At 42.5% G+C, this 27604-nt stretch overlaps 1 protein-coding gene across 6 annotated transcripts in view; it reads left to right on the top strand.

The window, feature by feature from the left end:
• The first annotated feature begins 6030 nt into the window (after positions 1-6030).
• The window catches only part of NLRP3 (NLR family pyrin domain containing 3), a 150224-nt gene continuing 128650 nt past the window's right edge, over positions 6031-27604 (top strand). For 2 of the 6 annotated variants that reach the window (XM_057541656.1, XM_028164313.2), the window contains exons 1-8: positions 6069-6171; positions 8138-8199; positions 8369-8689; positions 12324-12428; positions 12944-14720; positions 18217-18384; positions 21367-21537; positions 22560-22730. In XM_057541656.1, coding sequence (XP_057397639.1) covers positions 8413-8689; positions 12324-12428; positions 12944-14720; positions 18217-18384; positions 21367-21537; positions 22560-22730 — 2669 coding nt within the window. In that variant the 5' untranslated portion in view covers positions 6069-6171; positions 8138-8199; positions 8369-8412. The other 4 variants (XM_057541655.1, XM_057541657.1, XM_028164314.2 and 1 more) reach the window with 4 other exon arrangements.

Genomic DNA, 27604 nt, shown 5'->3' with positions numbered 1-27604 from the left:
CCCACCTGGCATCTCAGGCACCATTTCCTTGTTTTAGAAGAGAGATTTCTCTGAGAGGTGTGTACTCTCTCTGGGCTACATCTGAGACAGTGAGGCATATTTTCCTCTATTCTCAGATCCCCTGCATCCACTAGTAGTTTCTGTAACTCCTCATCCTGGGGCTTGGGCTGCAGGTATGCTGTTGGGCTTTTGGTCCTTACCCAGGGACTGTGTTAGTCAGGGTTCTCCAGAGAAACAGATGTGTGTGTGTGTGTGTGTGTGTGTGTGTGCGTATATAATATATTGAATGTTTGTGTCCCTTCAAAATCCATATGTTGAGACCTAATCCCCAGTGTGATTAGTATTTGGAAGTGTGGCCTTTGGGAGGTGATTATGTCTGAGGGGGGAACCCTTAGGAATGCAATTAGTGCTCTTCTTATAAAAGATCCCAGAGAGGTCCCTCACTCCTCCTGCAATGTGAGGACAGAGTAAAAAGATGACCTTCAATGAACCAGGAAGCAGCCCTCATTACTCATTGAATCTGCTGGCACCTTGATCTTGAACTTCCCAGCCTTCATAACTATGAGAAATAAATGTTTGTTTTTGAAGTCACCCATTTTTTTAGTATGGTATTTTTGTTATAGTAGCCTGAACACACTAAGACAATATATATGTATATATATATGTTGTGTGTGTATATATATATATGTATATATATCACATTTATATATATGTAACTATGTCTATATTTATATCAACATCTATATCTATCTATCTGTCTATCTTGAGGGATTTTAAATATTTGGCTCATGTGATTGTGTGGGCTGGCAAGTCTGAAATCTGCAGGACAGGCTGGAGACTCAGGGAAGAAGTTGATGTTGCATTGTTGAGTCTGAAGGCAAACTGCAGGCAGAATTCCTTCTTTCTTGGGGGATCTCAGTCTTTTCTCTTAGTACCTTCAACTGATTACGTGAGGCCCAACCACATTATGGTAGGTAATCTGTTTTACTCAAAATCTACTGATTTAAAAGTTAATCTCATCTAAAAAATACCTTCACAACAGCATCCAGACTGGTGTATGGCCAAATGTCTGGGTACCATGGCCTGGCCAAACTGGCACATTAAATTAACCATTGCAGGGACTCTCCATTTCTCCAATTCAGTCTCCTGTTGAAATGTTCATGTTCTTTGAAATTGTTCTCATATCACCTTTCAATCTTCCCTGTGCTATAGTTTATGAGATAAAATTTATTTTATGAATTCATGAATGCTCATGCTATTTGGAGCTCAACGAAGATTTTCTCTCTCAAAAAAGCCTCCATTCTATCATAAAAGCCTTCCATTCAAGACCATTGTTCTACCTTGAAATTCAGAGCTGCCTGATAACTCCTTATTTTGTGGCCATGTTGCCACAGGGAAAAACTATGATGAGCAAATGGTGAGGAAATGGTACTGGCTGACAGCTAGGGTCTTTTTTAGAACTATTTAACAATCCGCAGGACACCGATGCCCACCTGTTAGCCCAGGCACAAGTCGATAGCCATCCTACTACACCTGTACTGGTGAGTATTAGCTCAGTGTTGACCTCAGGGAAATCAAAACTCACAGAGAAGAATAGTCAATCATACCTCAACAATGGCATCTATGTATAAGTTGCCTTTGGATTTAAGGAATAGAGAAACCATATTAATTGGCTTAAACACCAGAGCATTTCACTGTTGGGCTGGTTGCTTCAGTGGACATGTTTCTTCCCTCTCTGGCTCTGCCATCCTTAGAGTCTTTCATGTTCCTTATAGTCATTAAATGGCCGCAGCAGTTCCAGGCATCATAACCTGATATGACCACATCTATTGGCAGCAAAGGACCAAACCTTACGGAAAGTCTTTCTTCAGAGCACAGACTGTTTTATGTGAAGTCCTGGTCTTATAACCAGAACTTACTCACCAGCCCACTCCTTAAACCATCATTATTAGGAGAGCAGGATCCAGTTATTGGGTTATATAAACCAGAATATACCCCTTAATTTGGAGAAAAGAATTAACTTTTCCTGAGTCCTGTAAGGAAAAAGTGAATGCTTGCACAAAATTGGGGTCCTTTTAGCAAGGAAGAAGGTGGCCACTGGATGATGGTCTGACCACCTACAGTATCTGCTCCACTTCTGTGAAATTCTACACTCATCATAATACGAGTACATGCTTGGCCTTTTGCAGTTCATGCCTTGACATGGATGAGAAGGCATGGGAGAAAGAATTAGCACCTAGTGGAGGAGGAGGAAAAAAAGTAGCGTTATTAGTTAGAGGACTGGTGTACTGATGGAAGCTAGAAAAGCAGGGAAGCCCAACTGTCACTGTCATCCTATTTTAAGGCCACCAGAACCTACCAACTTGATACCTGTGCTGGGTAAAACTCCCTTTTTATCTTTTTCAATTACAAAGTTATATATGCTTTGGAAAAAAGCCAGTCAATGAAGAAATATATAATGTACAACATAAAAGTCCTCTGTGTTAATGTAGAAAATAAAAATCCTCTGTTTGTTCTAACTTCATGTTTGTAGTTTCAAATACAGTTCTTCCAAATTTGTCTACACATGTATTAATAAGTGCATATATATGTATTTTAAAAATAAGTAATCCTATATATATATATATGTGTGTGTATATATATATATATTCAACAACCTACCTAATATCTGATAGAATAATATTCTGCAGGAAACATTTTAAGATTTCCAACATGAGGAATTAAGCTCCAGGAAGCCCCTTCCAGGCAAAGAAAGGAGTCAGACCAGGGCTGACCAATAAAACTCAGTAGTGATATACTTGTCCTATTTTGCACTGTCCCCACATGTGGCTACTGAGCCCTTAACATGCCACCAGTGCAGCCAGAACTGAATTGTTAATTTTAATTAATTTACATTTCGGTAGCCATGTGTAGCTAGTGGCTACTGTATTGATCAGTGCAGGGTTGACAAGTGGAAAGTGGCAGCAATGCCTGCAGCCTAAGAGAATCTCTTTTCCAGGAAAGCAATGTGCTTTCTTTCTGCCCATGTAGAAGTGAAACCACCTTCCTCGCAGGCCTAGAGAGGGTGATTAGCATGTCATGTTGTACCCTGTGTGTAGAGGTCAAGGGAAGGGGAAGCTGGGTGAGGATTTGGAGGCATTCAGGCCCAGAGATACATGCATGATTTAGGGTATCTTACACTATTACTGTTTTGCTTTGGACTTTTCAGTAGAATCTTTACTTTAAATGTCTGGGGTCTTTGTCACCACACCTATACTTTCGTGTCTCGTGTCTGGATTTTCGGTTCAGCAAAGCCCTATGACGTTTCCTCACTCTGCCCCGACCCGTAGAATCAGGGCTTGTTCATATGTACTTGGAGGTGGCTGGGGGAAGCACATATCTCCTGGCTTGCTTTATTTCCCCTTCAGCCTTTGGCAGTCTATTTCTTTGTAACTTACAGCAGTCATTGATTTCCTAGTGGATTTACTTTTGTTTTGGTTTGGTTTCCTGTAGATTATTCAATTAGAAAGAATTTGTGGCAAATTTGGGTTTGGAACCCAATACCCAGAGCTCCAGTTCACTCTGCTTTATAAAAGTGAGCGGCAGTTGTTTCATGGGTGTAATTGTTTTTCTTTGGTGCACAGTATTAAATTGTTATTCTCCATGTTTTTAGGAGGGGGGTCATGAATAGGTAGGAAGGAGAATCATTATATTCTATTTTTGTGACCTTCTTTGTTTATTATTTTTGTTGATTTTGATATTCCCATACCTGAAACAATGTTTTCAGAAGGCAGAATAACAAGGAAAGCATGGTCATTTTTTTTCTTGATTAGTTTTTATACATGATTAGAATATATTTTCAAAATTCTGGAATGACATTTGAACTCTGCTTTCTACCTTGCATTTCCCTCTCAGGTATTGTTTGATTGATCTGCTGTCTCTCTCTCTGGCCTCAGCATCTGGGTTCCTCACTGCTCCTGCATGCACCCTGGCCCTTAACAACATGCAGAGCTTTAGACTCAGGTCTTGCTATCCTGCCCTTGCTTCAGTGGGAGTAGATGCCTCTCTTTCATCCCTTGGAGCATTTTGCACATAATTCTGTAACAACGGTAGTAACAGGAGTTAACCACGGATACCAGCTTCTTTGATTCAGGCTCTGTTCCAAAGACCTCACATCTACCCATTTGCTCAATCCTTATGACAGCCATCTCCTATTGGTGCTATTGTCACCCCCATTTCACAGATGAGGAAACTGAGGCATGAAGTAGCATACCAGTGCCCCTCTGTTAGACTTGGATGCTTTTCCTTCTTGCTCCAAGTTTCCTGCACTCTCCTGGAGGTGCTGAGTGCTTCTCACTCACCATGCTGTATGGAACTCATGCCACTGTTGGACTGTGGTCCTGGAGCCATGGTGAGAGCTAGGAAAGCAGGTCTGGGTGTTTCTCTCTCCTCCAGCTCCTCTAGGGTAAGGCAAGGTGCTTTTCAGCTTTGTGTTCATGCCTGACACACACTAGGTACCCCATAAGTGTTAGTTGAACGAGTAAGTCAGTGAGTCAGAGAGTAGAGTTTGTGCCCATCCAAAGGAATTTAAATCAGGATCTTGAAGAGATATCTGCTCCCGTGTTCATTGTGGCATTATTCACAATAGCCAAGATGTGGAAACAACCTTTTCCATAATAGAAGAACGGATAAAATGTCCGTAAATAGAAGAATGGATAAAGGTAAACAAAGCGTCCATCAATAGATTAATGAATAAAGAAGATGTGGTATATATGTACAATGGAATGTTATTCAGGCATGACAAAGAAAGAAATCCTACCATTTGCAACAACATGGATGGATCTTGATGACATTAATAAATAAATGAGACAGGAAAGATAAATACTGAATGAAATCTGTGAAATAAATGAGACAGGAAAGATAAATACTGAATGAAATCACTCATGTGGAATCTAAAATAGTCAAACTCATTGAAACAGAGTAGAATGACAGTTTCCAGGGGCTAGGGAGAGGAAGAAAAGGGAAAATATTAGTCAGAGGGTGGGCAGTTTCTATTATGCAAAATGAAAAAGTCCTAGAGATCTGCTGTACAGCATAGAGCCCGTAGCTAATAATACTGTATTGTGGACTTCCCTGGTGGCACAGTGGTTAAGAATCCACCTGCCAATGCAGGGGACACGGGTTTGATCCCTGGTCCAGGAAGATCCCACACGCCGCAGAGCAACTAAGCCCATGTACCACAACAACTGAGCCTGTGCTCTAGAGCCCACGAGCCACAACTACTGAAGTCCGCGTGCCTAGAGCCCGTACTTTGCAACAAGAGAAGCGCACCACAATGAAGGGTAGCCCCCGCCTTGCTGCAACTAGAGAAAGCCCACGCTCAGCAACGAAGACCCAACACAGCCAAAAATAAATAAATAACTAAATAAATTTACATAAAAAATACTGTATTGTGTACTTATTATTTGGTAAAAGGGTAGATCTTATATTGTGTTCTCACCCCATACACAAAATCATAATCATAATAGGGTGGGGAGAAACTTTGGGAGGTGATAAATATGTTTATAGCCTTGATGGTGGTGATGGTTTCACAGGTATATACTTACCCCTAATAAAGTGGTTAAAAATATAACAGTCAATTGTTATTGTACTGTCTGCAGACTGCCTCCATGTGACGGCTTGAAAGTGCATGGGATTTGCAGTCTGATGGCCAGGTTATGCTCTCAATTCTCTATTTACCAGCTCCGGTGGTATTCTCCATCGTACTCCCCTCTCTGTCAACAAAACACTCACGTGGCTGCTGTCAGAGTTACAGGGAACATCCACTGAGTAGCAGTTGAATTTCCTCCCATTCTCTACCCCAGTGACCACTGAGAAGAGGCCAGACATCTCTGGCTACAACCAGTCTCAGCTTTGAGAACTTCAGTTTGGAAAATCCAGTGATGTGAGTAATCGTTAGTCTCTGCCTTTGTCTGTGATGCAAGCCTGTTCACTCCATAGTGAGACCACATCCTTCCTGCTGGGCTGTGACTGCTATAAAATTCATCTCGTTTCCTCTCCGGCTGTTCCTGAGGCTGACATCTGGGTAAGTCCAGCTCTGTGGAGCGGGGTGGCTGAAATGGTCTTGGGAAGAATGGGGAGATTGTGTCAAGGGCCAGAACTTGACTAGAGATTTCTTTTGCCAGCCTTCAGGTCTGTCGTTCAACAATGTTTCTGGAATGTTCTTTTATGTTTATCACTATTTGGATGCTATGTGTGCGAGTGCATGTGTGTGTGGAGGGACGGGGGGTGAGGACAGGAGCAGCAACAACTGCTTACACCCATGACTCCAGCATATTTGCCAGTCATTCCCCCAGGGAGAGGATAGATGGGATGCATAAAAGCAAATGAGTATTTTAGAAACCAAGGGACAGAGAAGGTAAAGGTCAAGGTGGGGTGCACTAGGGTTAGGGATAGGGGAGCACAGAGGAAAGGCAGAGTCCTGATGTGGATGGAAAGATCAATGGAATGGGACCTGGGAGGGACTGCAGCGCTGGTGGATCTGTCTGGAGTGCCCCCTCCCCTCCTGCCACCTGCCAGATGCATAGGGAATGGATTTGGCGTGGGGTGCATGAGGCCAGGAGTGGAGAGGCAAGAATGAAGATAGAAGGAGAGATGAACATGTTTGAGATGGCTTGAACATTAAACTGTATTCTTTATAAATTCCGTTTTGGAGAGTTCCAAAGCTTCGTAGGGCCTCTCCTTTCCTTTAACATCATTTATGTCTTTGGGCTAATGTTGTGCTTTTCCAAGTTCAGTAATATGAAGGGATAAATTCCAAACAAAGCCAATGTGTTCATCCATCTAAAATCTAGGAGATGTGTGTGATCAAAAGATATAGCAGCTTATTTCTAGTTTTTGTGGAACTCAAACTCTAGTTAGGAAACTGAGTTGTTGAACACTGTAATGAAAGACTGTGTGTGATAAAACCTGGGAAAATGTCTTTGCCTTTTAACCATTTATTTTTATCATCTTCGATAATTTTTCCTCCTATCTGACTGAGATACCTACTTAAATGGTGGAAGAAACGGTCTCACACTTTTTAAGCTGAGAAAAATGCAACGTTAGGGGCATGACTCAGAAATCAATGACCCTGGTCTAAATCCTGGCTTTGTCCCTCCTGGCTGTGAAAACCTGGGCAAGTCACTTAGCCTAAGACTCAGTCTCTACTTCCATACCATGGGACTAGGAATTTAATCTTTGGGCTTTGTGCATCAGGGCAGCACCTAGCCCATGAGAAGCTCTCAATAAACGTGAGTTCTAATAATTATTATAATTGTGATTTTTGCAAAGAGACATTAAAGAAATATATGTGTTTATTATTCTCCCTTATCACCCCAAGTTCCATCCCATTTCAGTTTTTTTTAAAATTTTTTTAATTTTTTTATTTTTTAAATTATTATTTATTTATTTATTTATGGCTGTGTTGGGTCTTCGTTTCTGTGCGAGGGCTTTCTCCAGTTGCGGCAAATGGGGGCCACTCTTCATCGCGGTGCGCGGGCCTCTCACTATCGCGGCCTCTCTTGTTGCGGAGCACAGGCTCCAGACACGCAGGCTCAGTAACTGTGGCTCACGGGCCCAGTTGCTCCCCGGCATGTGGGATCTTCCCAGACCAGGGCTCGAACCCGTGTCCCCTGCATTGGCAGGCGGACTCTCAACCACTGCGCCACCAGGGAAGCCCCCCATTTCAGTTTTTATCAATCAGTGGACTGATAAAAGGGCTATTGCAGACCATCCTCTCCTCTACATGCTTTTATGTTCTCTCTCCTTTTCTCTCTCTAGGCATATGCTGCTCTGTTATCGCCATATTTACTCATTCCTGGCATCCTTCTTCTTTTGTCCCTTACTCATCTTTCCTTGGTTCAAAACAGAAACAAGAGACCAGAGTCTTTCAGTTGGAAGGAATGTAAAAAACATATTTTCCACTCTGTCATTTCATAGACGAGGAAACTGAAGTTGAAGAATAGTGAAGAATTTGTCCAAGGTCACACATAACCAGTGATCAGTGGGACCAAAGTTCTCTTGGTGATACATCAAGGTGGCATCAGGAAGTGGTTTAAGATACACATTGCAATGTTAATGTGATTGTGTTTGTGGGTTTAATTGTTTCTCTCCACAGGGGCACCTTTTTTCCATGGCTCAGGACACACTCCTGGGTCAAGCCAATAGGAAAGCTCTCTGGTAAGTATTTGACTCGCTTTTCAAAACTAAAGATGGCAACTCTTTAGAGTCTGGTGATTTCCTTTTTTCCTTTCAGTCTTCTGGGGTTTTGATAGTTTAGTTCTCTCTGAGGGTAGACTTCTTAAAAGACTTCTTATCCATATGCTGTTTTCACCACCCGATTTCCCAGTGTGGACCTATGCCCAAGGACTCTGACCAGGGCTGCAGGTGAGCATGGCAAGTGTCCGCTGCAAGTTGGCTCGTTACCTGGAGGATCTGGAAGACGTAGACTTTAAGAAATTCAAGATGCACTTAGAAGACTATCCTAGTCAGAAGGGCTGCATGTCACTTCCTCGGGGTCAGACAGAGAAAGCAGATCACGTGGATCTAGCCACTCTGATGATTGATTTCAATGGAGAGGAGAAAGCATGGGCCATGGCCAAGTGGATTTTTGCTGCAATCAACAGGAGAGACCTTTATGAGAAAGCTAAGAGGGATGAGCCAGAATGGGGTGAGTGGAAGGAAGACAGTATATTTTTAAAAATTGTGATAAAATACACATAATATAAAACTTACTGTCAACCATTTTAAAGTGTATGATTCATTGGTGTTAAGCACATTCACAATTTTGTGCAATCAATCTCCAGAAATCTTTTCATCTTGCAAAACTCTGTACCCATTAAACAACGATTCCTCATTCTACCCTCCCCTCAGCCCCTGGCAACCTCTTTCCGTCTCTATGAATTTGACTATTCCAGTACCTTTTATAAGTGGAATCATACAGTATTTGTCTTTTTGTATCTGGCTTATTTCACTCAGCATAAACATCCTCAAGCTTCACCCATGTTGTCACATATGGCAGGATTTCGTTCCTTTTTAAGGTGGAATAATATTTTGTGGTATGTATATACCACAGTTTGTTCATCCATTCATCCATCAGTGGACTTTCTGGTTGCTTCTAGCTTTTGATTATTGTGAATAATGCTCCTATGAACATGGCTGTACAAATCTCTTTGAGACCTTGATTTCAATTCTTTTGGATATATGCCCAGAAGTGGAATTACTTGATTACATGGTAATTCTAGTTTAATTTTTTGAGGACTGTTTTCCATAATGGCCGCATCATATTACACTCCCACTAGCAGTGTACAATTGTTCTAATTTCTCCACATCCTTACCAACACTTATTTTATATATATATTTATATATTTTTGATAGTAGCAGTCCTAATGGGTGTGAGATGGTATCTCATTGTGGTTTTGATTTGCATTTCCCTATTGACGAGTGACGTGAGCACCTTCTCATGTGCTTGTTAGTCATTTGTTTATCTTTGGAGAAATGCCTGTTCAAGTCCCTTTCCCATGTTTTAATTGGGTTGTTTGTCTTTTTTGTTGTTGACTTGTAGGAGTTCTTTATATATCCTGGATATTAACCTCTCATCAGATATATGATTTGCAAATGTTTTCTCCCATTCTATGGGTTGCCTTTTCACTTTGTTAATGGTATCCTTTGACGAATCAAAGTTAGTATGTTTGTTTGTTTGTTTTGTTTGTTTGTTTAAATTTATTTTATTTATTTATTTTTTGGCTGTGTTGGGTCTTTGTTGCGGTGCGCAGGCTTCTCACTGCGGTGGCTTCTCTTGTTGCGGAGCACAGGGTCTAGGTGCACGGGCTTCAGTAGGTGTAGCACTTGGGTTCAGTAGTTGTGGCTTGTGTGCTCTAGAGCGGAGGCTCAGTACTTGTGGTGCACGGACTTAGTTGCTCTGCGGCATGTGGGATCTTCCTGGACCAGGGCTCGAACCCGCGACCCCGGCATTGGCAGGTGGATTCTTAACAACTGTGCCACCAGGGAAGCCCAGTATGTTTGTTTTTTAATCACTTGTTTTATTATCTTGGCTTCATCTTCTTTTTTCTTCTCATGATAGTGCTATGAGAAGATGGAGGAAAGCAGTTTACTTTTTTTCTAACTTCTTTAAAAACCTAAGTCAGGGCTCATATACCACTAGGAATCTTCTCTGAATAGTTACACTTTATCCAAATCTCTCCTGTGCCTGAAACTTCCTCCAGGTCTCCATCTAGCTCCTCATGTGTCTGCCTGCATAGTCAACAAACTTGAATCTCTGCTTCCCATGGCTCAGGGGGCAACCTCTCACCTTATAGAACTATGTAATTTCTGGGGAAAAGCTTTTCCTATGGCCATTACTTTGGGTGTTGGAATGATCAAAGAAATACTCTTCATCCCTGTGGACATGCTGAGGGTGAGGTTCTTCCTTCTGGCTCTGGTTCTGAGCAAGGGAAGGGTACAAGGATGGGCTCAGAGGAATCTAGAAAATCACAGGATGATGATGTTGAGCTAGCGGAAAGGGGGAATAAAAATGAATCAGCGTTTCTGAAATGGTCAGACAAAAATGGTGGTGTGTATGTAGTATATCCATGCCATTTGAAGTCAGTTTTATATATTTAAACTTCTGTTTTCTAATGAATGTTTACCCTGTTTACCCTGTTTTTTCTTCCAACCCTGTATTGTCCATATTGGCATGTCTAAAGTCAATTAAAATGTATTTATACTGGCAAAAAAAAAAATGAATCATCAGGTCAGAAGCACAGTGAACTGGGGAAGCAATATGGGTCTAATGAGGGAGATTAAAATAATATAGGGGCATGAGGGCAAGGGCGTACACCAGTGGCATGTTATAAACAAATTACGTATAATAACACAGTTATAAATGTGTCAGTACTTACATACTCAATAACCCTTTTAAAGTATAATAATCATAGTGGCAGAAGTAGTTCACTAAGCAGTTTTTGTGGATTTTATTCATTCTTCACAAGAACCCCAGGAAGCCTGTGCTTTTTCAAATGAACTTTCAGTTTTATTATACTGAGTGAAATAAGCCAGTCACAGCCCCTGGTGGTTGCCAGGGGCTGCAGGGAATGGGGAATGGAGAATTGTTGTTTAATGGGTATAGAGTTTCATTTTTACAAGATGAAAAATAATTCTGGAGATTGGTTGCACAACCATGTGAAGTGAGCCTGGAAAAGGTTTTGGTTGTCCATGACTCTGTTCTAATCAGAGCCAAGACTGGGATTCAATGCCAAGTGTGTCTTTGGTGGAAGCCTGGCTCTTAACCACTGTGCCATTTGGCTTTTACATCTGGGTTGTGGGGTGGAAGAATGATAACTAGGGTTAGAATTTTTTTGTTTTTATGGGGGGTGCTGGCTAGGGTTAGGTTTTAGGTAAGAATTGAATTTTAGTCTTGGTTTGAGTTAATGTTTAGATTTTGTTTTGTGGTTTTGTGTGTGTTGGATTAACAGCTTTGCCATTCAGAATAAGTAGACACCTATCAGGAATCCTTTATGTAGCTCTTCGGTTCCTGCCCACCTAAAGTTATCTGTCCCGTGTGTTTCCCTTGGTGCCTAGCTCTTATTCTACTGTGTCTAGTTTCTCCTATAAGATGCTACTTTGGGATGTGTTATTCAGTGATTGTTTAGATCTGTGATTCTCAACTGTGGATGCATGTTGGAGCTTTTAAAATATAATGGTGCCTGGGCTCCACCTCAGAGAATTGACAAAGGATCACTGGAGGTGGAGTCCTGGAATCAGTGTTTTTAAAGCTTTCTAGGTGAATCTAAAGTCAGCCAGGATTCTGAATACTGAAATAGAGAAATAGACATAAGCCAGATTGGTTATTCTTACTCTTAAGACTCAGGATATGGGTAAGATGAATTTCAGGTGTTTGGGGTCAAGGAAGGATGATATTGCTGGCCTTTAGCCATCTTGGGGATATTGGAAAGTGTGTGGGATGGCCTCAAAACCAGAGCACCAGGGAGGGAGTCTGCCAAAGACAAATGAGGATAAGAAACCTTGATGCCTCACATGTTTACTGTTTGATTTCCAGGCTTGGGAGACTGATTCCAAGACTGGATACATTGTGGACATAATTCTGGGTGGTATCCATTGCTTTGAAATTAAGAGTACAGGAATGCTCCTAACTGGACATTCAACTGAGCTGTATTCTGGTTTGGGAGATGTTCAGGGCAGGTGCCTTTGACCTGTGCCAGGTGTTAGATATTGGATCTCAATGACGTCACCTTAATCAGGAGTCCTGGGTTTTGACACTGAATTTTTCTTCCTTTTACTCTTAGACAATGCAAACGTTTCTGTGATAAGCCAGGAAGAAAGCCTTGAAGAGGAGTGGATGGGTTTACTGGGGTACCTTTCCAGAATCTCTATTTGTAAAAAAAAGAAAGGTAAGCAATGGGGGTGGCACTTCTAGTTGGGTTTGGAGACCTGGTTCTGTAGGTACTTGAAGCTAGGAAGGTGGATAATTTGGTGATCCTAACATGTTCCTGCTCCTTGGGGTGAAAAGGCCTGTCTCAGAAAATCCACTTCAGCTTAAGAAATAGATTCATGTTTGCATGGCTCCTTGGAGTCCCAGAACCAAGGGGAGGCAATTGAGTGTTTCAGGTTTTATCAGGCATGAGCTACAGACTACCTAAAGGAGTAAGATTGAATAAAAAGGATCTTCTGGCCAGGGCCAGTTCATATGGCGCTTTGCTGTTCTTTTGTTTAACCGTGTCTAGGAAGACTTTGACACCCTAGATTTTCTGGGGCTGTTCATACCCAGGCAGTGGAGAGAAACTGCAACTCCCATTCCTCAATTCCAGTTACCATTCCTTATAGACCACCGGCCCCTGCTGATAGCTCATCTCTGGTGGATGTGCTCAGGCTTCTTCCAAAATCTAACTTTCTGTCTCTGCCACAGATTACTGTAAGAAGTACAGAAAATATGTGAGAAGCAGATTCCAGTGTATCAAAGACAGGAATGCCCGTCTGGGTGAGAGCGTGAACCTCAACAAACGCTTCACCAGGCTGCGTCTCATCAAGGAACACCGGAGCCAGCAGGAGAGAGAGCATGAGCTCCTGGCCATTGGTAGGACCTCAGCCAAGATGCAGGATGGCCCCGTGAGTTCCATGAACTTGGAATTGCTTTTTGATCCTGAGGACCAACACTCTGAGCCTGTGCACACGGTGGTATTCCAGGGAGCAGCGGGCATTGGGAAAACAATACTGGCCAGGAAGATCATGTTGGACTGGGCGTCAGGGGAACTTTACCAGGACAAATTTGACTATTTGTTTTACATTCACTGTCGGGAGGTGAGCCTTGGGATGCAGAGGAGCCTGGGGGACCTGATCGCCAGCTGCTGCCCTGGCCCAAACCCACCCATAGGCAAGATTGTGAGCAAGCCTTCCAGGATCCTGTTCCTCATGGATGGTTTTGATGAGCTGCAAGGTGCCTTTGATGAGCACACAGAAGCACTCTGCACCAACTGGCAGAAGGTGGAGCGGGGAGACATTCTCCTGAGCAGCCTCATCAGGAAAAGACTGCTTCCTGAGGCCTCTCTGCTCATCACCACAAGACCCGTGGCCCTGGAGAAACTTCAGCACTTGCTGGGCCGGGCTCGTCACGTGGAGATCCTGGGTTTCTCAGAGGTCAGAAAGAAGGAATATTTCTTTAAGTATTTCTCAGATGAGCAGCAAGCCAGGGAAGCCTTCAGGCTGATTCAGGAGAATGAGATCCTCTTCACCATGTGCTTTATTCCCCTGGTCTGCTGGATCGTGTGCACTGGGCTGAAACAGCAGATGGACAGTGGCAAGAGCCTTGCTCGGACATCCAAGACCACCACTGCCGTGTATATCTTCTTCCTCTCCAGTTTGTTGCAGTCCCAAGGAGGGAACCAGGAGCACCACAACTCTGCCACCCTCTGGGGTCTCTGTTCATTGGCTGCAGATGGAATCTGGAACCAGAAAATCCTGTTTGAGGAGTGTGACCTCAGGAATCATGGCCTGCAGAAGGCAGATGTGTCTGCTTTCTTGAGGATGAACCTATTCCAAAAGGAAGTGGACTGTGAGAAATTCTACAGCTTCATCCACATGACTTTCCAGGAGTTCTTTGCTGCCATGTACTATCTGCTGGAAGAGGAGAATCAGGGGGAGATGAGGAGCATGCAGCAGAGTAGTTTGAAGCTTCCCAACCGAGATGTGACGGTCCTTCTCGAAAACTATGGCAAGTTTGAAAAAGGGTATCTGATTTTCGTTGTCCGTTTTCTCTTTGGCCTTATAAACCAGGAGAGAACCTCCTACTTGGAGAAAAAACTGAGTTGCAAGATCTCTCAGAAAATCAGGCTGGAGTTGCTAAAATGGATTGAAGCAAAAGCCGAGGCCAAGATGCTACAGATTGAGCCCAGCCAGCTGGAATTGTTCTACTGTTTGTATGAGATGCAGGAGGAGGACTTTGTGCAAAGGGCCATGGGCTATTTCCCCAAAATTGAGATCAAGCTCTCCACCAGAATGGACCATGTGGTTTCTTCTTTTTGTATTGAGAACTGTCGCCACGTGGAATCACTTTCCCTGAGATTGCTCCATAACTCATCCAAGGAGGAGGAGGAGGAGGAAGAGGAGGAGGAGAAAGAGGAGGAAGTTCAACACTCTGATGTGAACGATTGTGTCCTCTCTGATCCTCATGTTGCATATTCTCAACGGTAAGGAGATTCTGCTTCCGGCAGGTGGTAGTATATGTCTTCTATTTTCCAACCACCTATCTCTTGACACCTGCTCTCTCTCCTTCCTTCTCAACTGTCTTGCAAATGCAGTTGCCACAGCTATATAATAATGCCACCACCACTCATTTCTATCAGACCCCTTCATTGGCAGATATTGACTAGTAGAGAAAGGGTAGGTGGACAAACTCCATGAGAAAAAAGCCAATGAAACAAAAAGCAAATGTTTGGTGGATGCCAATTTAGCACAAGTCATTCTGTGAGAGAAAGAATGGAATAAAAATGTTCGTAAACTCAAATTGCTTGTAATGTACTTGGGGCTTTAGTGCATAATACCCTATCAGTACCTAAGGGGCAAAACAACCTCTTTGACTCTGCCCAGGGACAAGAGGACAGAGGGCCCTCAGCGTTGGATGCTTGGGGGAGGTTTCTTGGAGGAGTGGAGTTGAAGCCTGCCGTGAAGGATTGATAAGATGTGCGTGAGTGGAGGAGAAGGTAAAGGGATTTGTGCAATGGGTTCTTGTATGAAGAAAGCATGAATACGATCTGAGGAAGAGTACTTATGTTGGAGAAAATGGGGAGGGACATGGCTTCACTGGACCAACCAATGAGGGGAAATCGAGGGAAATAGAGCTGGAAAGGAGAGAGTGCTCCAAGGCCCCCACCTTGTGTTTGCAGCCAGGCATTCATCAACAGCATCCCCTTCAGGGTCTGTTCACCCACTTGCTAGGGGGTTGGACGCCAATTGCTCTGTGTGTACAGTGAAGGGATTGAGTTACTTGACTTCTAAGTCCTTGTACAGAAACTGCCACAGCTACAGTGGCTGTGGGGAGGTGGCTGTTCTGTGAGTGCTTGGGTTTAACCGCTATAGAAGACACTTGACATAGGACAAAATTCAGGAGAAAGAGAGCTGACCCTTTCACTGGCAGCAATAAATTTTCAGCTCCCTCTCTTTGCCTCAGCACCACTATCAGGATGACTTTTCTATTTACTGTCGGGTCATCAAGGACCACCCGCTGGGGCTTCAGTGGAGGCTACGACCAAGGTCCTGCTCACAGCGACTTACAGTTGGGTTGTGGGGACAGGAAGGAAACAAGGGCAGTTGGTAGAGAGGATAGGCTTTGGCAAGAACACTGGTGGAGTGCACCTGAAGCACATGGGTGGAGCCCTTGAACAGCCGGATCCTGAACGATGGGGTATGAGAGAGCCATGGATGTGCAAAGGGCAGCCCAGATTGAGGGAACAGTGGGTTCAAAGGGGGGGAGGTGGGAAAGCAGAGTACATTTTGACAATGGCAAATAGTTCAGAATAACCAGAAAGAAGATGGTAGAGGGAGAGAAAGAGAGAGGGGGACTAAGAGGAGAAGATCTGCTCTCTAGGGCTCTAAAATTGAAGCTGAGTAAACAAGACATCTGACAAAGATCACACAGCTGTGAGGAAGGCTGGCAGAGACTCAGACTAAAACTCCTGATGAAGAGCCTGATGCCCATCTTGCTAGATGACAGCTACCTTCTTCTGAGGGCAGGCGCTTGCTTTGCGTGTTCTAGAGCCTTCGAAGGGCCAGCAGCATGGACATCCACCTGGTGCTTGTTAGAAGTGCAGGACTGCAGGCCTGATCCTAGATCCATGGAGTCAGAATCTGCATTTTAACAAGAGCTGAACTTTGAAATCATCTGGAAGTCTTAAAAATATCAACATGCTTGGTCCCACCTCAGAGGTTCTGACTCTATTCCTATGGCCTAGCCTAGGGATTTTTGAGAGCACTGCTGATGCTATTGTGCAGCCAATGTGAGAACTGGTCTCTGGGTCACTTAGCAGAGTGTCCAGGGCCATGGACAGGACAGCCGACTGTTGAGGGAGGAGAAGGATGCCTGAGGGAAGGGCCAGAGGGTATTCACAGTCAGCCAAAGTCCCAGGCTCTTTCTTAATTGTTTTTTACTTTTAATTTTATTATTATTACTTTTATTGAGGTATAGTTGATGTACAATATTATATAAGTTTCAGGTGTATAGGATAGTGATTCACAATTTTTAAAGGTTACATTCCATTTATAGCTATTATAAAATATTGGCTATATTCCTTGTGTTGTACAATGTATTCTTATAGTTTATTTATTTTACACATAGTAGTTTGTACCTCTTAATCCCCTACCCCTATCTTGTTCCTCCCCCTTCCTTCTCCCCACTGGTAACCACTAGTTTGTTCTTTATATCCGTGAGTTTGTTTCTTTTCCATTGTAGTCACTAGTTTGTTTTATTTTTTAGATTCCACATATAAGTGATATCATACAGTATTTGTCTTTCACTTATATCACTTAGCATAATACCCTCTAAGTTCATCCATGTTGTTATGACAAAATTTCATTATTTTTAAATTTAATTTAGTTTTTTTAATTTTAATTATTTTTTTTGTATTTGTTTATTTATTTATTTATGTGTTGGGTCTTCGTTTCTGTGCGAGGGCTTTCTCTAGTTGTGGCAAGCGGGGGCCACTCTTCAACGCGGTGTGCTGGCCTCTCACTATCGCAGCCTCTCTTGTTGCGGAGCACAAGCTCCAGACGCGCAGGCTCAGTAATTGTGGCTCACGGGCCCAGCTGCTCCGCGGTACGTGGGATCTTCTCAGACCAGGGCTCGAACCCGTGTCCCCTGCATTGGCAGGCAGATTCTCAACCACTGTGCCACCAGGGAAGCCCTTTAATTTAGTTTTTAATTTTTATTTCTTTAATTGAAGTATAGTTAATTTATAGTGTCATGTTAGTTTCAGGTGTACAGTACAGTGATTCAGATATATATATATATATATATATATATATATATATATATATATATATATATATATTCTTTTTCAGATTATTTTCCCTTATAGGTTATTACAAAATATTGAATATAGTTCCCTGTGCTATACAGTAGGTCCTTGTTGGTTATCTATTTTATATATAGTAGTGTGTATATGTTAATCCCAACCTTCTAATTTATTCCTCCCCCCCACTTTGGTAACCGTAACTTTGTTTTCTATGTCTGTGAGTCTCTTTCTGTTTTGTAAATAAGTTTATTTGTATTATTTTTTAGATTCCACATATAAGTGATATCATATAGCATTTGTCTTTCACTTATTTCACTTAGCGTAATACCCTCAAGTCCATCCATGTTGTTGCAAATGACAAAATTTCATTATTTTTTTATGGCTGAGTAGTATTCCATTGTGTGGCATGTGTGTGTGTGTGTGTGTGTGTGTGTATACATCACATCTTCTTTATCCATTCATCACAGGCTCTTTGAATCATAGGTGTGTAGAACAGTCTTACCAAGGCTCCTCTGGCCTTTTTCATTCCTCAGTGCACAATCTTTGGTTCTGTGACTCATTTCTTAATTCCCAGGAGGTCTTTGAACTGGTGTCAGCCACTCCTGGCCCCTAGCTTCAGTTTGCTATTCTTAGAGATTGACTTTGTTTTCTGTCCTTCCTTCCTTCCAATTTCTAGATTGGTGAACTATCTCACTTCCAGCATTTGCAGGGGCATCTTCTCAGTCCTGAGCAATAACTGGAACCTCACTGAATTGAACCTCAGTGGCAATACCTTGGGAGACCCAGGGATGAAGGTATTATGTGAAACACTCCATCAACCTGGATGTAACATTCGCAGATTGTGGTAAGAACATGTGTGTGTGTGTGTGTGTGTGTGTGTGTGTGTGTGTGTGTGTGAGAGAGAGAGAGAGAGAGAGAGAGGGAGAGAGAGAGAGAAAGGGAGAAGAAGGACCAGATTAGTGATTAGTTTTCTAAGGTTGTCATAACAAAGTACAACAGACTGGGAGCCTTAAACAACAGAAATTAATTTTCTCACAGTCCTGGGGGCTAGAAGTCCAAGATGAAGTTGTCAGAAGGGTTGGTTTCTTCTGCATCTTCTCTCCTTGGCTTGTAGTTGGCTGTCCTCTCCTTGTGTCTTCACATGGTCTCTGTGTGTGTCTGATTTCTTCTTCTTACAAGAACACAAGTCATGTTGGATTAGGGCCTACCTTAATGACCTATTTTAACTTAATTACTTTTTAAACCCTGTCTCCAAATATAGTCACATTCTGAGGTCCTAAGTGTTGAGACTTCAACATGAAATATTTGGGGGGACACAATTCAGCCCATAGCAAGTGGGAAGGCAAAATTGATTGGAGGACAGTTGTTTGGGAAGTTTAAGATGGGGAAGAATAAAGGGGAACTGAAAATAAATCATTTGTTGGTGTTATGAAAGGACGTGACTTTCAGTATCTTCCATTTCTTCATTAGCCATGCTTACAGATGAGATTTGAAGAGTTTCATCAAATACAGCAATGGCTACCTGGGCTGGAACCCATCAAAATATTTTGCATAGATTAAATTGTCACAGGGAATCTCTTGCAGACTTATTAATGAAATGCTTACTGTGAGCCCACACTGTGAATCAGCCTCGCATGCCCTGAGTTGAGCACACAGTTGTATGGGCCATCCCTCCAGCCCTCTTCTATCACACATCTGTATTTTTGATGAGCTACACAGCCAGTGTTAAAGCCCACCACTCCAGGACATTTTCATTCCTTCCTCTCTTGCTCGTCATAACCACTCCATCACCAGTCTTATTTTACCTATTACACAAACCATTGTCCACTTTTCCTCATCCTCACTCTATTACTGACTAGAGTCCTTAGACTCCTTAATCAACAGAAATTAATTAGAGGCCATATGATGAATTCAGGCAAGGCTTTATTGGGGCTCATGCTACAGCACAAGGGAGCAAAAACAAGTAACAGGTGCCCTTGCTCGCTCCCTGAGCGGGGGGCGAGCTGGTCCCTTAAATGGGGTGAGAGTAGGGGCAGATCCAGGGGTCTGCCTAGAGGCGTGGCTTAGGTGGTCTGCCACCCCCTTGGTGGTGCTGTGTGCAGGGATCATGTGCAGTACCCTGCTTTTGCTCCTGGCACCTCAGAAATGGCAGTTGGGTTTTGACTTTTTTGTATCTTACTGTTCATAATTTGCCCCAACTGCACACATGCATGCAGTTATGTTTAGTCCCTTATAGTTTCTTTGTATTCTGTTGCTTGAGCAGATATTTGTCCAGGTGCAAGCACTGCAGTAAAGAGTCCCAGGTCCCAACCTATCTCAACTCCACCAACCCAGGTCCAACAACCACCGTGATTTGCCTGGATAGTGCAATAGACTCTAAGACCATAAACTTCTCATGACAGGATTCATGTTTGTTCTGCAATTGTCTCTATAATGTCTGGAGACATTGTTCTTACCATGTGTTCATGCCCCAAAATACATATTGAATGAATGTTGGCTGTTTGGTCTCACTGCATCTACTTTTGCCACTCACCAATCATTCTCTGTACAAAAGACAGAGTGTTATTTAGAAAATTATACTTTGATCGTGGCATTTCTATGCTTAGGTGCTTTTTCTTTGCTCTTTTGACAAATTATAAAATGTTCTTCTTGCCTTCAAGGCTCTGGCTGGTTTTGACATTTAACCTTCCTCTCCACCATCATCCCATGCCACTCTCCCCATCGCCCCTGTGGGTGCCCCTGTGTGATTCCAGAAAGTGAGACACAAATGGGGAGACATGGGTGAGAATGAGATGTTTTGCAGATAAGATCTATTATCCATTCGCTTCTAGTTGGTGTGGAAATGGAGGCAGAAAAGATGATCCAACGAGCTCCAGGACATTTGAACTATTCACCTGGAGATGAGCTGGAATATTGTTCTTGCTCCTCTGATAGGGACTAATTGTTGTTGTTGGTGGTGATGGTGGTGACGGAGTGTGTGTTTGTGTGTGTGTAGAGCAAATCAAGAATCAGAGCTGCTTGCTCCTTCAGTTTAGATGAAGGGCTGGGGTTAAATCATCAAACAGTATAGGGGCTTCCCTGGTGGCGCAGTGGTTGAGAATCTGCCTGCCAATGCAGGGGACACGGGTTCGAGCCCTGGTCTGGGAAGATCCCACATGCCGCGGAGCAACTGGGCCCGTGAGCCGCAATTACTGAGCCTGCGCGTCTGGAGCCTGTGTTCCGCAACAAGGGAGGCCGCGATAGTGAGAGGCCCTCGCACCGTGATGAAGAGTGGCCCCCGCTTGCCACAACTAGCGAAAGCCCTCGCACAGAAACGAAGACCCAACACAGCCAAAAATAAATAAATTAATTAATTTTAAAAAAACCATCAAACAGTATAGCAGGGACAAGGTTGGCAAAGAGAAAAGGTAGATGGGTACAACCCTAGAGAGAATAGTATCCACCTGAAGGAGTTTCAGCTGTTAGGAACATGTGGTAAAGACGTGGAACCCATAGGTTCACCATTGTTTTCATTTACAAAACTGGAACTTGCCAATAATATACTCATATATATGCCCATTATTTTTGGAGGGCGTTCACTGGCAGCTGTGGTCTCAGACTGTGAGCCAGTGAGCCCAACAGCTAACTTCCCAAACGTCTTGAGCTGTAGTCAGGAGTTCTGATAAGATAATTCTTTCTTTCATTAAAAAATTTAGTTATAACTTTCTCTTTGTAACACGAGAACACAGTGCCCCTTCCTGGTGCTAAAAACCAACGTAGACCAGAAAGCCATGACAGAAAAGCCGCCCACGTTTTGATGTTTTCTGTTTCTGTGCTTGGCATGAAGGCTGGGGCAGTGCTGCCTTTCCCATCAGTGCTGCTTCAACATCTCCTCGGTCTTGAGTAACAACCAGAAGCTGGTGGAACTGGATCTGAGCCACAATGCCCTGGGAGACTTTGGAATCAGACTTTTGTGTGTGGGACTGAGGCATCTATTTTGCAATCTGAAGAAGCTCTGGTGAGTCTGAACTAATTTCCTTCAAGAAGTGTGAGCTGTGGCTTCAATGAGTCACGATGGTTTAGAATTTTAGTGTGAGGATGGCCTTTGCTGCTCAGAGGATTCCCTGTGTTTATCTCTGGGTGTTTGTCAATAATTAATTCAGTTCGTGTTTGTCATAGGAAAAGCCACATAACTCAGCCCTGGAGGGGAACTTAAAAAAGCAAAGATGTCATGCTTACCTTTAAGGTATTTACAACCTGGCTGAGAAAATAAAGCCAATGTACTGCATTGCTTTAGAAGAGTTTTGGGACTTGATGACAGGGCCTTGGTCCACACAGAATAGGAAAAACGATGCTAAAGCAATGCAGACACTTGACATTCTATGCAGCTCTTCATTAAATGCTTCTGGGAGACTTGAATTTTGAAGAAGACAAGAACGCACTTGAAAATGGTACCCATTAGGGTGGCTATTATAAAAAAGCAAAGCAAAACAAGACTATATATTCAGTAAAATAAGCCAGAAGAAAAAGGGCAATATTTGTATGATTTCACTTATATGAAGTCCCTAGAATTGTCAAATTCATAGAGACAAGATGTGGAATGGTGGTTTCCAGGGGCTCGGGGGAGGGGAATTGGGAGTTATTGTTTAATGGGTACAAAGTTTCAGTTTGGGAAGATGAAAAGAGTTCTGGAGATAAACAGCGGTAGTGTTGCACAATTATGTGAATGTACTTAAGTGCTACTGAGTTGTAGCACTTATAAATGTTTACAATGGTAAATTTTATGTTATGCATATTTTACCACAATAAAAATACATGTAGAGATCTGGGAAGATGTTGTAACATTGCATAGGCTTGGAAGGTGTTTACGTGCTATTATACCAACCAGAAAAAGAAGCAAAAAGTTAATAAAGAGCTTGGATGTACTCTTTCCATGTGTGGACTGGACTATAGGCAAGGGCAGGACAAGTGCTTTCTTGAGTCACAGGAGAGTGGGGAGTGGCATGAGAGAAGTGTTGTGACATTCTGCCATCTCTGAAGGTTGGTCAGTTGCTGTCTCACATCGGTGTGTTGTGATGATCTCGCATCTGTCCTGAGCACCAACCATTCCCTGACCAGACTCTACTTGGGGGAAAATGCTCTGGGAGACTCAGGAGTTGGAATTTTATGTGAAAAAGCAAAGAATCCACAATGTAACCTGCAGAAACTGGGGTAAGTCTTCATGAGTGTCTCAGCAATAAAGCAACTTATCTTTAAGGATACATTGTTTGGAAAATGTGAACGGGGGTTACTCTAAAAAAGATTAATCAAGTGGAGTTGAGGGTAGACAATGGAAGAGACAATATCTGAAGTAGTTTGAAGCACTAGATACTACCCACTGCTAGTAAGTTAGTTATGTCTATGCTACTGAATGCAAGTTCGTGTGCCCAGCACACAGTGAGGCACAACAAACTGAAACATTGCAGTTTGGAGCAGAGAAAGGTTTATTGCAGGGCCATGCAAGGAGATGCGTGGCTCATGTACCCCAAAACCCTGCACTCCTTTAAGGGTTTCAGCAAACATTTTTTTTTTTTTTTTTAAAGGATTTTCTTATTTATTTATTTATTTATTTATTTTTGGCTGTGTTGGGTCTTCGGTTCGTGCGAGGGCTTTCTCCAGTTGCGGCAAGCGGGGGCCACTCTTCATCGCGGTGCGGGGACCGCTCTTCATCGTGGTGCACGGGCCTTTCTCTATCGCGGCCCCTCCCGTCGCGGGGCACAGGCTCCAGACGCGCAGGCTCAGCAATTGTGGCTCACGGGCCCAGCTGCTCCGTGGCATGTGGGATCTTCCCAGACCAGGGCTCGAACCCGTGTCCCCTGCATTAGCAGGCAGATTCTCAACCACTGCGCCACCAGGGAAGCCCTCAGCAAACATTTTTAAAGGCAAGTTGAGGGAAGGGCGTGGGTGGTTGTTGCAGACTTCTTGGTGTCCTAATCCTTTGTTCTTGCACTGTCCATGTAGGTCAGGTCACACTGTTCCCATAAACCTCCAACAAGACAAATGTTACCCTCTGTTCTGCAACTTTGTATCTCCAAATGGATGACTCTTAAAAGTCAGAGCCTTGAGAATAGGCTATTCTGTATATTTCAGGCTACAGGCAACATTCTTACACAAAGGTGCAAAGCATGACTAAGCACAGGCATCAGAGCACAAAGGTTAAAGTAAAAGAACCAGATCTAATATGGAGTCAGATTTGTTCTTCTCTATTACATATGGAAGTGGAGATTCTCAGAGTTGAAAGAAAGCTTAGGAATTGTGCAGCCCAGTGAAGCAGCGCAACACTTGCTTCTAAGACATTCACGTGGGTAGTCACCCGTTTTACGCGTAAAAATTTCTAGGCATGCTAGTCATTGCTACACTGCCTGCAGTTCTTATTTCTATGCAGCCCCTTCTTTGTTTTTTGTGCATTGGTCTTTGTTCTGCTCCCCAGGGTCTGCTAAGAGATGCTGATCTCAATTCCTCAGAGACAACACTCACACTCTGGGTCTTCTCATCTTTTGCCTGGATGTCTATAAACCCTTAACTAGGATGTGGTTTAGCACCTTCATCTATTTAGTTATGTTGTCCTAGGTGAGGGTTGGTCTGTTAATGTGTCTATTTCAAGTGCAATGCTCAGACCTGAACCTGATACTCCTAAAGATGCCTGGTAGAACTTTCACCTCCTGTGGCAGGGCACTATAATGTCACCGGTGAAGCCTGGGATTTCCTTATATTTCTGGCAATCACATTAGAACATGAGTTCTACTGGATGTCTGCAGTCAATAATAATACACATTCTGGGGGTGTTTCTAACACCAATAACCAATTCTCTGCAGACACCAACTGGGTGTCTTACAAGTCAATTCGATTTTGACACTAACTACCCAGAGTTATTGCAGACCCTTCAGCTAAGGTCTCAGTCCAAAAAGGCTGCCTCCACCAACCCCTGCCGATGTCAGACATCAATTGCAAGTAGTGGGTCCCCAGATTACTCACACTTCTTTCTGACTTGGCTACAAATTGAGGATTCACACGATCCCCTACTCAGGTGGGAAGATTTGCTAGAATGACTCACAGAAATCAGGGAAATACTTTACTTACGTTTACATTTTTTATAAAGGGTACAAATAATCAGATGAAGAGGCACATAGGGTGAAGTACAGTAGGGTCTGGAGCCCAGGGGCTTCTATCCCCATGGAGTTGGGGTGCTTTACACTCCTGGCATGTGGATATATTCACCAACCCAGAAGGTCTCCAAATCTCATTGTTCAAGAGATTTTATAGAGCTTAATCTCCAGCCTTCCTCCCCTCTCCTTCCTGAAAGTTGGTGGATGGGGCTGAAAGTTCCAACTTTCTAATCACTTGGGCTTTCTGATGATCAGCCCATCGTGAGCCTATCTAGGGGCCCGACCTTAAGTTACCTCATTAGCATAAACTCAGATGTGATCAAAAGGGGCTCCTTTGAATAACAAGAGACACTCCTATTACTCAGGAAATCCCCAGGGTTTTAGGACCTCTGAGCTGGGAATGGGGGGACAAAGACCAAATATATTTCTTTTTAAAAAATTTTTAACATCTTTATTGCAGTATAATTGCTTTACAATGGTGTGTTAGTTTCTGCTTTATAACAAAGTGAATCAGCTATACATATACATATATCCCCATATCTCCTCCCTCTTGCATCTCCGTCCCACCCTCCCTATCCCACCCCTCTAGGTGGTCACAAAGCATCGAGCTGATCTCCCTGTGCTATGCAGCTGCTTCCCACTAGCTATCTATTTTACATTTTACATTTGGTAGTGTATATATGTTCATGCCATTTTTTCACTTCATCCCAGCTTACCCTTCCCCCTCCCCACATCCTCAAGTCCATTCTCTACGTCTGCGTCTTTATTTCTGTCCTGCCCCTAGGTTCTTCAGAACATTTTTTTTTTTTTAGATTCCATATATATGTGTTAGCACACAGTATTTGTTTTCCTCTTTCTGACTTACTTCACTCTGCATGACAGACTCTAGGTCCGTCCATCTCACTACAAATAACTCAATTTTGTTTCTTTTTATGGCTGAGTAATATTCCATTGTATATATGTGCCTACCACAAAAATACCCACTGATATATGCACTTAACCATGTATCACTGCTCTTCCATGTTCTTTACATGGGTTATCTCAGTTGGCCTCATAAAAACTACACTGAGTAGATATCAGTGTCTCCAATTGAAAGACGAGAACGTGAGGCTCAAAGGGCTTAAAGGTAGTGGAACCCAATGCAGATATAGTCCAGTGTAACCCACCACCCACCCCTTAACTCCAGCACAACACTGCTTCATGATGAGTTGCTAGTAGACTCTCTAGAAGGCTTCTACAATATATCTTGCCCTCTCCAACCTGTGTGACACCTCACATTTAGGTCTGTTAAATTTCTTCATATCTTTCTTTTGACTCATTTTCTAGGCATTTTTTAAATTTAATTTTTAAAAATATACAGCAGGTTCTTATTAGTAATCTATCTTATACATATTAGTGTATATATGTCAATCCCAATCTCCCACTTCATCCCACCACCTCCTCCACCCCCCTGCTTTCCCCCCTTGGTGTCCATACATTTGTTCTCTACATCTGTGTCTCTATTTCTGCCTTGCAAACCGGTTCATCTGTATCATTTTTCTAGATTCCACATATATGCGTTAATATACGATATTTGTTTTTCTCTTTCTGAATTACTTCACTCTGTATGACATTCTCTAGGTCCATTCACGTCTCTACAAATGACCCAATTTCATTCCTTTTTTATGGCTCAGTAATATTCCATTGTATATATGTACCACATCTTCTTTATCCATATATCTGTCGATGGGCATTTAGGTTGCTTCCATGACCTAGCTATTGCAAGTAGTGCTGCAGTGAACATTAGTGTGCATATGTCTTTTTGAATTATGGTTTTCTCTGGGTATATGCCCAGTAGTGGGTCATAAGATAATTCTATTTTCAGTTTTTTAAGAAACCTCCATACTGTTCTCCATAGTGGCTGTACCAATTTATATTCCCACCAACAGTGCATGAAGGTTCCCTTTTGTTTGTTGGAAGATGTTTAATACAGTTTCAATTTCATTACTTGTGACTGGTCAGTTCATATTTTCCATTTCTTCCTAGTTCAGTCTTGGAGGTTATACCTTTCTAAGAATTTGTCCATTTCTTCCAGGTTGTCCATTTTATTGGCATAGAGTTGCTTGTAGTAGTCTCTTAGGATGCTTTGTATTTCTACGGTGTCTGTTGTAACTTCTCCTTTTTCATTTCTAATTTTATTGATTTGAGTCCTCTCCCTCTTTTTCTTAACGAGTCTGACTAAAAGTTTATCAATTTTGCTTATCTTCTCAAAGAACCAGCTTTTAGTTTTATTTATCTTTGCTACTGTTTTCTTTGTTTCTATTTCATTTATTTCTGCTCTGATCTTTATGATTTCTTTCCTTCTACTAATTTTGGGGTTTTGGGTTTCTTTTTCTAGTTCCTTTAGGTGTAATGTTAGATTGTTTATTTGAGATTTTTCTTGTTTCTTGAGTTAGGATTGTATTGCTATAAACTTCCGTCTTAGAACTGCTTTTGCTGCAACCCATAGCTTTTGGATCGTCATGTTTTCGTTGTCATTTTTCTCTAGGTATTTTTCGATTTCCTCTTTGATTTCTTCAATGACCTCTTGGTTATTTAGTAGTGTATTCTTTAGCCTCCATGTTTATGTGTTTTTTATGTTTTTTTCCGTATAATTTATTCCTAATCTCATAGCTTTGTGGTCGGAAAAGATGCTTGATATGATTTCAATTTTCTTAAATTTACTTAGGCTTGATTTGTGACCCAAGATGTGATCTATCCTGGAAAATGTTCTGTGTGCACTTGAGAAGAAATTGTAATCTGCTCTTTTCAGATGGAATGTCCTATAAATATCAATTAAATCTATCTGGTCTATTGCATCATTTAAGGCTTGTGTTTCCTTATTAATTTTCTGTCTCGATGATCTGTCCATTGGTGTAAGTGAGCTGTTAAAGTCCCCCACTATTATTGTGTTACTGTCGA

Source organism: Balaenoptera acutorostrata, chromosome 2 (genome assembly GCF_949987535.1).
Source record: "Balaenoptera acutorostrata chromosome 2, mBalAcu1.1, whole genome shotgun sequence".
NCBI classification, from domain to species: Eukaryota; Metazoa; Chordata; class Mammalia; order Artiodactyla; family Balaenopteridae; genus Balaenoptera; species Balaenoptera acutorostrata.
Note: the sequence above shows the minus strand (reverse complement) of the source record. Positions and strands in the feature narration are given on the sequence as shown.